General features: G+C 45.1%; 1 protein-coding gene and 2 pseudogenes across 1 annotated transcript; 2 read left to right on the top strand and 1 right to left on the bottom strand.

The window, feature by feature from the left end:
- Positions 1-9,587: 9,587 nt before the first annotated feature.
- Positions 9,588-10,952, top strand: LOC106320990 (annotated as a pseudogene).
- A 663-nt stretch (positions 10,953-11,615) lies between these two features.
- On the bottom strand, positions 11,616-12,104 carry LOC106320992. Its single transcript, XM_013759323.1, has 2 exons — positions 12,012-12,104; positions 11,616-11,886 (listed from the first exon to the last, which is right to left on the bottom strand). Exons 1-2 carry the CDS (start codon positions 12,066-12,068, stop codon positions 11,695-11,697), a joined length of 249 nt encoding a protein of 82 aa, XP_013614777.1. The 5' UTR covers positions 12,069-12,104; the 3' UTR covers positions 11,616-11,694.
- Positions 12,105-13,036: 932 nt separating this feature from the next.
- LOC106320989 lies at positions 13,037-13,607 on the top strand (annotated as a pseudogene).
- The last annotated feature ends 1,140 nt before the right edge of the window (positions 13,608-14,747 follow it).

Below are 14,747 nucleotides of genomic sequence, written 5' to 3'. Positions count from 1 at the left end.
GTTGCTTCTTGGTTTGGGTTACCAACAAAGTGCAGCTGCTCTTGGGTGGTTTTATCCGCAATGATGATGTCTATCTTATCCTGTAGAGCCTTCAACTCCTTCCTCATCTGCTTTTCATCTGTTCTACTGCCTCTGTCGTGGTCTCCACTGTAGACTGCATCACTCATTACCATGTTGTCAACCAGCTCTTCTGCATCTTCTTCAGTTCTCCTCAAGAAGAACCCATTGCTAGCTGTATCCAGTCTGGCTCTGTACTTAGGAAAAGCACCACGGTAGAATGTGCTCAGCAAGCTTTCTTTAGAGAAACCATGGTGAGGGCATTGAGCTTGGTAGCCCTTGAATCTCTCCCAGGCTTCACTGAATCATTCCAAGCCCTTCTGTTGAAAGCTGGAGATCTCATTTCTCAGCTTAGCAGTTCTTGAAGTAGAGAAGAACTTCTCCAAGAATGCTTTCTTGCAGTCATCCCAAGTGGTGATAGAGTCGGTGGGTAGGGACTTTTCCCACTGACGCGCCTTATCCCCCAAAGAAAAAGGGAATAACTTGAGCTTTAAGGCGTCCTCTGACACACCATTGGTTTTTGACAACCCACAGTAGCTGTCGAACCTGTCCAAGTGATCATATGGGTCCTCTAGAGCCAAGCCATGATACTTGTTGTTCTCGATCACGTTGGGGAGTCCTGACTTGACCTCAAAGTTGTTGGCTGCCACAGCCGGTGCTCGGATTCCTAGTCTATGACCATGAATGTTGGGCCGGTCATACGTACCAATGCGTCGAGCTGCCCGCGGTTGGTGTTCTGCCCCTTGCGGTGGATCTGCCATATCAATATCAAATCTCTGCAACTGGGCTTGTTGTTCTTCTTCTCTTCTAGCTCTAGCACTGTTCGGAGTAACGAGAACGCGAGCGACTTCATGGCGTCGCTTTAGGAAGGTCGCTCTGAGAAGTGGGACACAGCGACTTCGTGATGTCGCTCCGAGAGGGGTGTGAGATGCGAGCGACCTCGGTGCGTCGCTCTGGGCAAGTCGCTCTGGGCTTCCAACGGGATGAATATGGCGAGCGACTTCACGGGGTCGCTCCAGCTAGGTCGCTCTGAGAGGTGCTTTGGAGCGACCTCATGACGTCGCTGCGGAACCTCGCTCCCATCCTCTGCTCGTCCAATGATCACCTATTTCACCTCCTTTGAGCTCCAAATGCATCCAAATGTCCCCAAGAACTCCATGTGGCACTCCAACACCTGATAAAGACTCATGTATGCAAAATGTAACCTAAACATGGCTAAATCCTAGTCTATATGATCAAAATGCACATGGACGAATGGATAAGATAATGGAAATATGCAAGATATCAGAGGGTCGGACCACCGTTTTGGAGATCTCTGACTCCTCAGCCGCCGACCGAGAGGATGCTCAAGATGAGGAATCGGATAAGGACGAAGACGTCGGAGAAATCGACAAAGATATAATCGAAGAGATGGACTATTCCCAGGTCAACCCTCCCGAGAATCCAAATGAGACCCACGAAAGAGAGACGATTCCCCGTACCGAGAACGAAGGTGATCAGTCAGTGAACGCGGGTCCTCCAAGACCATCTGTTGGTGAGGAAGACGTCGCGCGAGAACAAGTTGAAGATGTTGGGGAGTAACTTCATTCGTTGTTGTTTCTTTGACCCTGAACTCCCTTTCTTTTTTTTGTATATTGACTCGACCTGGAGAGGTCTTTAAACTCTGTCTCTTTAAAGTATTTGGAAACTCTTATTGGGAATCCTGGTTAGCCTGCTTGATTTTCTCAAGTTCTAGATACTCAGTAAGTCGTAGATTGTCATCTGACTTTAGAGTTTAGATTTCGAGTTTCAGACGGCTTCTTAAATATCGGTGCGGCGTGGATCGCAAATCTAATGGACTTGCGACCGTATGTCGCTAAACCATCAGTCGTTAAGTTCTTTCGCCTGTTAGTGGCTCTATCCAAACGTGGGCCGAAGGGGAGCAATTTAAGACTAGGAAGCTTTTAAATGGTGACGGTTCCGAATCTGATCTCAAAGTAATTCCTAAGCGTTCGGTCGGCCAAACCTTACTTAGTAAATTATGAGATGGATGGGTGTCATCATTTCGGACATATCAGCCAATGCTGTGACATGACCAAGTCCCTGTGAGTACGTGTCTGATCAGGACATACTCGATGGTGGGGTGCGAGTACCGGTACGTTTGGTCGAGAGGCCGGAGCGAGCTCGTGTACTCATCGCATAGACGGTGCAACTTCTCGAGGGAGGAGTTTGCTGTTTTTTTTGTGTTACAGCTGGACCTGTTAAGGCTGCCTACGTACCCACTTTGTGGAGGATCAAGCCATTCGTAGTTCTTTGTTTTTCGAGTAAAAGTGGCTGGGAAAGCGCATTTACTCGGTTTCTTCTTTTTTTTTTTTAGAGATGAGTGAACTTGACCGTGAGTCGTTCACTCGCTTTTTTTTTTTTAGAGACGAGTGAACTTGACCGTGAGTCGTTCACTCGGTTGACTCATCCTCGAGATTATAGACTCTGGGTTTGACTAGCTCGGCGATCTTGTCTGGTCCTTCCCAATTGGCTCCGAGTTTACCAACCTTCCATTCTTTAGTGTTTTCGAACTCCTTCCGGAGAACGAGGTTGCCTAGTTCGAGAGAACGAGAATTGACTTTCTTGTTATATTAACTCTCGATCTGATGCTGATAGTTCTGAATGCGAAGTAGCGCTTGGTCGTGTTTCTCTTCGATGTCGTCAAGAGAGTCGAGGAACATATCATGGTTAAGTTCGACGTTCTGCGGCATCTTGGAACGGCGTAAGCTCGTTACATTTACTTTGGCGGGTGCTATTGCTTCGACTCCATAGGCCATCGAGAAAGGGGTAGCTTTCGTTGCTTCACGCGGAGTTGTCCTATGGGACCACAACACTCCATCTAGTTCATCGTCCCATCAACCTTTCTTCAAGTCGAGTCGCTTCTTAAGGCCGTCGATGATTGTTTTGTTAGTAGACTCGGCTTGACCGTTACTCTATGGGTTTCTTGGTGTTGACATGTTGAGACGGATTCTCCACCTGTAGCAGAACCCTCTGAAGTTATGCAAGATAAACTGTGACCGGTTGTCGGTGATTATCTCGTAGGGGAGCCCGTGCCTGCATATGACATTTTTCCAGACGAACTTATGTACCTCCTTATCCGTGATGTTGGCGTAGGCTTCTGCTTCTACCCATTTCGTGAAGTAATCTGTTAGGACTAAGATGAATCTCTTCTGTCGAGAGCTCGACATTGATCCAATAATGTCCACTCCCCATCGCATGAAAGGGTATGGCGCAGTCAAGGTATGGAGTAGCTCCGTCAGACTGTGGATGGTTTAACCATGTCGCTGGCACTTGTCACATTTCTGAACGTATGATTCATAGTCTGCGTTCATGGTTGGCCAGTAGAAGCTGAGGTTCTTCACTTTCAATGCGAGAGCTCGATGTCTGATCAGGACATGACCAAGTCCCTGTGAGTACGTGTCTGATCAGGACATACTCGATGGTGGGGTGCGAGTACCGGTACGTTTGGTCGAGAGGCCGGAGCGAGCTCGTGTACTCATCGCATAGACGGTGCAACTTCTCGAGGGAGGAGTTTGCTGTTTTTTTTGTGTTACAGCTGGACCTGTTAAGGCTGCCTACGTACCCACTTTGTGGAGGATCAAGCCATTCGTAGTTCTTTGTTTTTCGAGTAAAAGTGGCTGGGAAAGCGCATTCACTCGGTTTTTTCTTTTTTTTCTTTAGAGACGAGTGAACTTGACCGTGAGTCGTTCACTCGGTTGACTCATCCTCGAGATTATAGACTCTGGGTTTGACTATCTCGGTGATCTTGTCTGGTCCTTCCCAATTGGCTCCGAGTTTACCAACCTTCCATTCTTTAGTGTTTTCGAACTCCTTCCGGAGAACGAGGTTGCCTAGTTCGAGAGAACGAGAATTGACTTTCTTGTTATATTAACTCTCGATCTGATGCTGATAGTTCTGAATGCGAAGTAGCGCTTGGTCGCGTTTCTCTTCGATGTCGTCAAGAGCGTCGAGTAACATATCATGGTTAAGTTTGACGTTCTGCGGCATCTTGGAACGGCGTAAGCTCGTTACGTTTACTTTGGCGGGTGCTATTGCTTCGACTCCATAGGCCATCGAGAAAGGGGTAGCTTTCGTTGCTTCACGCGGAGTTGTCCTATGGGACCACAGCACTCCATCTAGTTCATCGGCCCATCAACCTTTCTTCAAGTCGAGTCGCTTCTTAAGGCCGTCGATGATTGTTTTGTTAGTAGACTCGGCTTGACCGTTACTCTGTGGGTTTCTTGGTGTTGACATGTTGAGACGGATTCTCCACCTGTAGCAGAACCCTCTGAAGTTATGCAAGATAAACTGTGACCGGTTGTCGGTGATTATCTCGTAGGGGAGCCCGTGCCTGCATATGACATTTTTTCAGACGAACTTATGTACCTCCTTATTTCTCTTCTGTCGAGAGCTCGATATTGGCCCAATAATGTCCATTCCCCATCGCATGAATGGGTACGGCTCATTCAAGGTATGGAGTAATTCCGTCGGACTGTGGATGGTTGAAGCGTGTCGCTGGCACTTGTCACATTTCTGGACGTAGGATTCACAGTCTGCGTTCATGGTCGGCCAGTAGAAACCAAGGTTCTTCACTTTCAATGCGAGAGCTCGCCCCCCTGAGTGATTGCCTGCTGCGCCTTCATGCGTTTTGGCCATGACGAGTCTTGTTTTGTCGCCGGAAATGCATTTAAGGAGCACCTTTGTTGCGGTCCATCGATGGAGTTCTCCGTCCATGACGACGTAATGCGCGCTTCGCCGCTTGAGTCATCTTGCCTCCCACTTCTCGGTGGGTAATTTCCCGTCAGCTAAGTAAGCGATGAACTCCTTTCGCCAATCTTTGAACTGACTTTCTGTTGCACGAGGTTCTGCTTCATCGATATGCATTGCGTCAGTGACGGATGCTGTGATGGCTAGCTGCTCAGTTGTTTGACTGACGCTTGGTTTCTCGATCTTGTGTATTGGGATCGTTCTCTTCACTTGGTCGTGCAATTTGCTTCCGAGGGCTGCGAGGGCGTCTGCGCATATGTTCTCTCCGCGGGGAACCTTCGTGAGTTCAAAGAACTCGAAATCTCGGGTGAGGTCCTTGACGAGCTTTAGGTAAGCGTCCATTCTATCATTCCTGACATCGTAGTCGCCGAGATACTGGCTTACTACGAGTTGGGAATCACAATTCGCGCTGACTCGCTTGGCTTTAACTGCTTTAGCGAGACGGAGGCCCGCGATGAGGGACTCGTATTCGGCTTCATTGTTTGACGCGATGAAGCCAAAACTGAATGACTGTCGGATTAGCTCGCCTGTAGGTGACTGTAGTTGAACACCTGCCCCCAAACTTTTGTTCGTAGATGATCCATCTACGTGCAGTATCCAATTTTGGCTTGGTAGGATTAGATCCTGTTCGAGTTCTGGTGTTAACTCGATCAGGAAATCAGCGAGGACCTTCGACTTGGCTGCTGTGCGATTCTTGTACACTATGTCGTGCTCGCTTAGTTCCATTGCCCACTTGGTTAACCTTCCTAATTGGTTGGTGTTTTGCTTCACCGTCCAGAGGGGCTGGTTGGAAAAGCGTCCACCCTATCATTCCTGACGTCGTAATCGCCGAGATATTGGCTTACCACGAGTTGGGAATCACAATACGCGTTGACTCGTATCGCGTTTCCGGTTCGGTCATTCGCTTGCTGATGTAGAAAATGGGCTTCTGTTCGCCTCGGTCTTCTCGGATGAGAACGCTACTGACCGCTGAGGAAGTGACGGCGATATATAGGGACAGGGTGTCGCCGGCTTCGGGCTTCGATAGAACCGGAGGCGTTGTGAGATAATGCTTGAGCTGATTGAACGCTTCTTCGCATTTTTCATCCCAGACGAACCTTCTGTTCCCTCGCAGGAGTTCATAGAAAGGGAGGCATTTATCTGTAGATATTGAGATGAACCTGTTGAGGGCCGCAATCCTTCCTGTTAGACCCTGGACTTCTCGACTGATCTTCTCGAAGGTCTAGGATCGCCGTTATTTGCTTGGGGTTCGCTTCAATGCCTCGCTTTGGTGACAATGTAACCCAGGAACTCACCCGAGGTGCCGCCGAAGGAGCATTTTGCTGGGTTGAGCTTCATTCCGTATTCGTTCAGCGTTTTGAAGCACTCTCGCAAGTGGTCGAGGTGGTCTTCAGCGTGAAGTGATTTGACCAGCATGTCATCAATGTAAACTTCAATAGTGTTGCCAAGCTTATCAGCGAACATTCGATTGACCAGACGCTGGTAGGTTGCTCCAGCGTTCTTTAGGCCGAAAGGCATGACTTTGTAGCAATACGTACCCCTATCCGTTATGAAGGCAGTCTTCTCGCGATCATCCGTGTGCATCAAAATTTGATTATATCCCGAGAAGGCGTCCGTAAAGGTTAAGAGTTCATTACCGGCTGTTGATTCTACCAAGCGATCGATGTGAGGGAGAGGGTAGTTGTCTTTTGGACATGCTTTGTTTAGATCGGTGAAGTCGACACAGATGCGCCACTTTCCATTCTTATTCTTTACTACCACAGGGTTTGCCAGCCACTCTGGGTATCGAACCTCGGCGATGAAACCTGCGTCGAGCAGCCTGTCGACCTCCTCATTCAACGCTTTAGATCGTTCGGGCCCGAGCTTCTGTCTTTTCTGTCGGATAGGTTTGAACGTCGGATCAACATTCAACTCGTGGGATTTTACTGCGGGGTCTATTCCCTTCATATCAGAAGTTGTCCATGCGAAAGTCGAAGCGTTCACTTTGAGGAAGGAGATTATCTGCGATTGCATCTCATCGGAGAGAAAGGCTCCGACACGCATGACCTTTGACGGGTCAGCTTCATCAATGGGGACTTCACGGATTTCCTCCTTTGGAGGATAGATTTTATTGATTGGTTTGTTTACTGAGTTGACGAGAGAAACTGACTGTTGTAGCTTGACTGCGGCGATAAGCAGCTCTCTCGCGGCGTGTTGGTCTCCATGGACCGTCTGTGTTGTGCCATCCTTTCCAGGAAATTAAACACACTGGTGATAAGTAGAGGGAGTGGCCTTCATGGAGTGCAGCCAAGGGGTGTCGAGGATAGCTTTGTAAGGCGCCTTTGCCCGAATGACGGAGAACTTTACGGTTCGGGTTACGTCCCCTGCGTAAACTGTAGACGTATTGTTCCGATCATTTGTTCCGAGGAACCGTTGAACCCGGTAAGAGTACGTGAAGAGGGCTTCATGTCACGTAAGTCGACTCCCATCTTGTCGAGCGTATCCCTGAAGATAAGGTCTACCGAGCTGCCAGTGTCAACGAGGACCTTTGTGACATGGCATTCGCCAATCCCAATATCAACGAGGAGTGGATCATTATGCGGCATGCTGATGCCGCCAGTGTCAGCCGCTGAAAAAGAGATCTGATGGTCAGCCTCGACTTGTGAAGGCCATTTTTGCGCGGTGACGGCTTGTCGTCGGTAATATTTTACGGCTCGTACCGAGTCCCCGCAGGGAGGTGAGCCGCCCATTATCACATTGAGATGCGGGGTATGTGTGGCCTTCATCAACTCCAGTTGTGCCCATAGATCGCTGGTAGTATTTTCTGCTTGAGGAACCGTGCTGGGGCATCGTTTTGCCTTCTCGAGACAGCGCCGTAACTCACATCTTTTGGACTGACTGAGCTTGACCCGTAGGTCTTCGGCTCTAGAATTGATTTGCTCGCGTAAGTCTGCGATTTGAGGTCGGGGGCTCGGAGTAACAACGGTGTGGGCAAGCTTTCTTGCTTTGGACTCATTGAGGGTCGTCTTGAGATCCGTCTTGCTTACTGATACTATTGAGGCCTTTCGCTTTAGCAAGGCGCGTAGATCCTCAGAGTCCGTTTTTTCTCCCTAATTTATCGCGCAAATCGGGTGCTATCGGCGGGATTTCTTCATCCGAAGAGTCGTCAGGTCGAGAGAGAATTACTTCCACTCGTCGCCGGTTCTTCGGTTGTTCCTCATCGGTTGACTCATCCTAGAGATTGACGTTGTTCATTGGGTCTCTCTCAGGGCTAGATCGTTCTTCGTTTTGAGGAGCCTTGGCTTGAGACTTCTGAGTTTTCTTCTCTTTGTTTTTGCTTCAGCTTTTATTGTTTTTCGGCTTTTGCGGGGGAGATTCTACCTTGATTTTGCCACTGGCTATTGACTTGAGGAAATGTCCACAAAAAATTTTGCAATCCTTCGTGTCGTGTGACTTGACCTTGTGATACGAGCACCACTTGTCGGGCTCGACAGCGTTTGAGCTCGTTGGTTCGGAAGAACTGGATGTCTTCTGTGCGGTGTCTCGATCCCAATGATTCCATCCCTTCTCTCGCACGACAACTGCGGAGCCTGTGGGCTCTTCTTCGTCCACTACGTTCATGTAACCCCTCTTTTGGTTGGGTTTCCTGGCTGCAGAATGCTGGCGAGGCTCCTGACGAGTGTCGTTAGTTCGGGCGGGCATTTGTTTTCCCGCCGCTTCTTTCGCCGCCTTCGCCCTGGTGTGTTTTTCCATTCGGATGAAGTTGTTGGATCAGGCGATAGCGTCCGGCACGGATCTCGTCGGATGCCGGTAGAGGTCAGCTCGGAACAGTGATTTAATATGGAGGGTGTTCATCAACGATTCAACAGCTATGTGCTCTGGTACGTCGACCTTCGATACGACAGATTTAAACTTCTCCATGAAATCCCTCATGCTTTGCCCATTAGCGTGGTTGAGATTCCAGAGATCTGTGGCAGTGGCTTCCTGACGAGTAAACATGATATAGTTCTTGAGGAAAGCCGTCGAGAGGTCGTGAAAGCTGCTGACGGAGTTCTCTTGTAGGCCAGTGAACCAGTTGAGAGCAATTCCTTCTAGGGTTTTGACGAAAAGCTGACAAAAGCTGGCGTCTTTTTCTTCGACGGAGAGGTTTGCGCGTCACATCGCAATGTTGAAGGATGTGACGTGGGCAGAAGGGTCGGAAACACCGTAGAAGGTCGGAAGACAGAGCTTTTCCTTCTTTCGGAGTCGAACCTTTGTTATTTTTTCTCTGAACGGCGTCCAGAGAGATTATGAGACGACACGCTCGATTTGTGGAGCGGACGTCGTTACGTTGTGAATATTGGAGTTTATATCGAGCACTGATTGCTTTAAACGCGGCGAGTTCATTTATGGTATATGCGTCAAGACCTCCATGGGTTTGAGCCGTATCGCCGTCAGTGACGTCTTGATCTTCAGCGTGCATCGGTGTCGCGCTGGTCGCTCTATCTGTATTAAACAGATGTCTTCGATACTGCACCGTCGAGGCTTCCACGTTCGCAGCGAGAGGGGCCAAGATTTTTGCGAGCGCCGCGATTTGGTCGGTCGCCGCCTTCTGGGCTGCGTCCTGCTGTGCAAGGCGCGCCATGATAGTGCCTATGGATGCGGGTGGTAGCGGCGCCGGAGTCATAGGAAAGGACGCAGGCGTCGTTTCGGGAGCTTCACGTTCTTCTCCAGAGGAAGAGCCGTCGTTTCTTGTCGCCATCTTGTTGACGTTACTTTGCTAGATGCCCCACGGTGGGCGCCAACTGTTTGATCGGGAAACGGTACTAAACGAAGGAACATTCGGTTTAAAATGTGGGTCAAGCAAAGACGTCTTATTGATGGTCGAAAAAGCGTTTCGTCGGTTACAAGGAAAGGAAATGCGTAAAAGAAAGGGTGCCAGAGCTCGAAGAGCTTTACCGGAAAGATATGACACGGCGAGATAATAAAGGTAAAACCCTAATCTAGCCGCGAAGTATGTGTGGGTGATTTCGGATCCTCCTTACGTTTCACCCCCCCCCCTTCTCCTTATATAGTCGACTTGATGCTCTTCCGTGACCTAGCTCGCGCCGCCTTCGTGGGCTCTTAACTCGTTGGGCCGAGAAGCCCACGTTGCTTTGAGGGGCCGTTGAGACAGATACGCTTGGTCGATATATGATCGACTAAAAGCACTCTTGCGTCGCACCGACAGATCAGCGCTTCGAGCCGTGGAGCAGAGCTGTCGCTTTACTTTATACGGGCCGGGCCGTCTATTCTTCGGGCCTTGAGGGATGGTCGAATCCATCCTCTACAATAGTTGTGCAGTTATTCCAATTTAGAATATAATGTTTCCTAATGTGATTACAAGGGGGGTTTTCTTTTGGCATGGAAGAATAGACATAGGGTTCTGCCATACAGATAGTTTACATGTTATTCTCTAATGCTTAGTAACATACTCTGTTCTAGATTAAGAATTGATCCCCAAGTACTCTATGTACTGCTCTCTTTGTTTGACCATAAGAGCTAAGGTCTTGCTTCTTTTTTTTAACAGATATGGGACACGGCTGGTCAGGAAAGGTTCTAGAGCCTTGGTGTAGCTTTTTATCGCGGTGCTGATTGCTGTGTACTTGTCTATGATGTCAATTCCGCTAAATCATTTGAGGATCTCAATAACTGGAGGGAAGAGTTTCTGATCCAGGTATGTGTGTGTATTCATGCTATCTTCCCACATGCTCCAGATCAGATGTCTTTAATGCAAGTCTTGTTACTGTGATTTGCAGGCAAGTCCGTCGGATCCAGAGAACTTTCCCTTTGTTGTCATGGGTAATAAAATCGATGTGGATGGTGGAAACAGTCGGGTGTTATCAGAGAAGAAAGCTCGAGCTTGGTGTGCTTCAAAAGGAAACATTCCATACTATGAAACCTCTGCCAAAGATGCAATGAAGAGTGGCAAAGAGGAAGAAATGTAAGTTTATATATTTTATAACAGCTTCTTTTTGCGGTTGATGTAACAGAGATTCTGTCTTAAAACTTGTCGTGTTGTTGGTTTGATGCTTGATCTTAGGTACCTGTCGGACACAATCAATGTGGGAACCAGCAATACACAGAGGTCAACAGGATGTGAATGCTAAGAAGTAATAAAGATTGTTTTACCTCTGCTCTCTCACCACCAGTTTATCGTTGAGGATCTTTACCATTCTGTAAATTTGTTGTTCTGCGGTAAATTACTATGAATAAAAAGTGAAAAAAACTGAATTGGACTGGTCAGTGTTTGTGGTCGTATATTGTGGATCTCTCTTTTTTCTACAATCAACTTTTTTTTTCTTTGAACATTGTTTACCGTTGGTGGTGTCCACGTTATTAACATTTGTGAAATACACAATTGTTTTTTTTCTTACTTTGTAACTTATTTTGATTGATTTTGACTCTTGACATGATATCACTAATGGTGAGACAATTTTAGCAAATAACACTATCCTTTAAATAAACATAACAAATCTTAAATTGAATAATAATTTTTTTTTTGTTTCAAGAAAAGGGAAAAAAATCCCTTGAGATGTTGTTTTGAGACTATTCTTACTATAGAATTAAATAAACTTCAATGTTAGAGGAATATTAATTACACAAACTTCACAAAATATAGGAAAAAGAGAGAAAAAATACACACAGTAGATTGGTTTTTGATATATCAAACAAACAACGTGTGAAGCATAGGGTCAACATTTCTTCACTATGAAAATATAGTACGTATAACTGTATAAGTCTACAACAACTCAGGCATGTGTTATTTGCTTAATTAATACACACTTATATGGTGCATGTGTAAACTGATGCATACATAAACGCAGAGCCAAATTATATGATTTTAATTGATTATACATTAGGATTGTGGTAGATGATGACGATAGACTTGGTGTTGAAATCTTTGACGAACCTCTCTTGTCCTGTCCTAAATGGATTGTTGAGATGCTCTTTGATTGGTCCAGGTAATGGCTCATCCTTCATCATCTTCTTCCAATATTCTTCTGCACTTCCTCCTGATCTTCCTTCACTCAGATTCACAAACTATATACCAACAAAATGTAACAAATATTATATATATATATATATATATATATATATATATATATATTAGATGTATAAATCAGATCTTCTTTAGTTAGGGTTTTCATATAAAGAAGAAGCTTTACCAGGAGAAAGCTGAAAAGGACAAAGAAGACGACGACCAAGTCACGTTGTTGCTTCATGTCTTTTTAACTTTTGTTTTGTTGTTCGAGTATTTTGCAGGATCTATGTTAAATCTTCGGGTGTTAGGTTAATATATTTACCCTTAAGTTGTTTTTCTTGATAATAGTGATAACTCCCCTCTGGATCCTCGCATTTTTATCATTTGAAAATCATTTAATATTACTACAATGAAAGGTAAACTTTGTATTCTATGTATTTATAAACAGTAACCTAATTTTTTATGTTTTATCTAAATTTCAGAGATGTGGGCTTGAGTAAGATCAAGGACTCTCTGTCATAGAGTTTGCAAAACTTTATATTTGAAATTTTAAAGTGTTTTTTTTTTCCAAAAACAAAAATTTAAATTTAATTTCAAAATTATTTGTAATTTACATTATGGTCTTTACATTTGTCAATTAATACTAATCCATAAAATGTTTATAAATAACTAGCACATATATAAAAGTACTATAGTAATATTAATTAATAAAATCTTGCACTAAAATACAAAACTATAAACACAAATACATAATTAAATATTAAACTATAAAAAATATACCACATTATTACATAAAATTATTTGAACAATATTTTAGAAATTCTGGAGCAAATTTACTAGACTATTAGTATTGTTATAATATTTATTTTTGTGTAATAATTATGTCTTCATTTATCTTTTAAAATTTTTTTAATTAAGTTTCTTTTTTAATATTCTTTCTTTTGATTCTTCTTGGACTCGATTGAGTATCACTCCCAAGTGGCATAGGTAAAATTAGAAACAAATTTGATCAGCTTCAGACTGATAATCTCAGTTGCTTCATCTTGTACCAATGGAAACTTTAGTTCTGTGGTGGGATAGTTGTGCATTTATTCCAATTTAGAAACATTTTATAATGTTTCCTAATGTGATTACAAGGGGGGGTTTCTTTTGGCATGCAAGAATAGACATAGGGTTCTGCCATATAGATAGTTTACATGTTATTCTCTAATGCTTAGTAACATACTCTGTTCTAGATTAAGAATTGATCCCCAAGTACTCTATGTACTGCTCTCTTTGTTTGACCATAAGAGCTAAGGTCTTGCTTCTTTTTTTTAACAGATATGGGACACGGCTGGTCAGGAAAGGTTCTAGAGCCTTGGTGTAGCTTTTTATCGCGGTGCTGATTGCTGTGTACTTGTCTATGATGTCAATTCCACTAAATCATTTGAGGATCTCAATAACTGGAGGGAAGAATTTCTGATCCAGGTATGTGTGTGTATTCATGCTATCTTCCCACGTGCTCCAGATCAGATGTCTTTAATGCAAGTCTTGTTACTGTGATTTGCAGGCAAGTCCGTCGGATCCAGAGAACTTTTCCTTTGTTGTCATCGGTAAGAAAATCGATGTGGATGGTGGAAAAAGTCGGGTGGTATCAGAGAAGAAAGCTCGAGCTTGGTGTGCTTCAAAAGGAAACATTCCATACTATGAAACCTCTGCCAAAGAAGGCACCAATGTAGAAGACGCTTTCATGTGTATCACCAAGGATGCAATGAAGAGTGGCGAAGAGGAAGAAATGTAAGTTTATATATCTTATAACAAGTTCTTTTTGCGGTTGATGTAACAGAGATTCTGTCTTAAAACTTGTCGTGTTGTTGGTTTGATGCTTGATCTTAGGTACTGATATCTTGCATATTTCCATTATTTTATCCATTCATCCATGTGCATTTTGATCATATAGACTAGGATTTAGTCATGTTTAGGTTACATTTTACATACATGAGTCTCTATCAGGTGTTGGAGTGCCACATGGAGTTCTTGGGGCTATTTGGATGCATTTGGAGCTCAAAGGAGGTGATATATGTGATCATTGGACGAGCAGAGCAGGGGAGCGAGGTTCCGCAGCGACGTCATGAGGTCGCTCCAAAGCACCTCTCAGAGCGACCTAGCTGGAGCGACCCCGTGAAGTCGCTCGCCATACTCACCCCGTGAAGCGACTTGCCCAGAGCGACGCGCCGAGGTCGCTCGCATCTCACACACCTCTCGGAGCGACCTCCTAAAGCGACGCCATGAAGTCGCTCGCGTTCTCGTCACTCCGAACAGTCTTAGATGACCCTGGAGCGACCTCTCAGAGCGACCTATCAAGGTCGCTCCCGATCCAGAGCGACCCGTTGGAGCGACACACCAAAGTCGCTCGGGACCTCTCGCCCGGAGACACCAAAAATCGGCCCTGGAGCGACCTTCCGGAGCGACACCTGCAAGTCGCTCCGCGTTATTTTGCTGCCGAAAATCATGACTTCTCAAGGACCTTTTTGCAATTTATTTTGGACGTTTTACATTTCTAAAACCTATGTTTAAAACATCTTTTGTAGCCCCCAGAGAGATTATCTTTTGGATCTATTGAGAAATACACAAAAACTCTCTTGAGAAGTTCATCTCTTGGATTTTGATTGTTATGTTCTTGTGTTCTTGTTGATTTCTTATCTATTTCTCTACATGATTAATCTGAAATCCAATATGGGTTTAAGAGGAATCATGGAGATTAGTGAGTAATCACATTTTGAATTCATGGGTTAGGGAGATTAAGGGTGATTAGGTTAGTTCTAAGATGTTTTAGTGTAGATCATTCTTGTTCCTTGCTAGTAGAGTATTCCTAATGCATCTTATGAGTTGGTCACTCAAAAGTTGATCAATAGGCATTTCCCACCTGAAAGGTGTTTGA

Source organism: Brassica oleracea, unplaced genomic scaffold, assembly GCF_000695525.1.
Source record: "Brassica oleracea var. oleracea cultivar TO1000 unplaced genomic scaffold, BOL UnpScaffold01165, whole genome shotgun sequence".
NCBI lineage: Eukaryota > Viridiplantae > Streptophyta > Magnoliopsida > Brassicales > Brassicaceae > Brassica > Brassica oleracea.
This window is presented reverse-complemented; position numbering and strand designations above follow the sequence as displayed.

What these genes read in the sequence shown, in the direction of transcription:
- LOC106320992 (XM_013759323.1), bottom strand. Translation starts at nt 12,068, where the DNA reads ATGAAGCAACAACGTGACTTGGTCGTCGTCTTCTTTGTCCTTTTCAGC. An exon ending in TCCTTTTCAGCTTTCTCCTG is followed by an intron (nt 11,887 to 12,011) that starts GTAAAGCTTCTT and finishes GTTGGTATATAG; the next exon opens with TTTGTGAATCTGAGTGAAGG.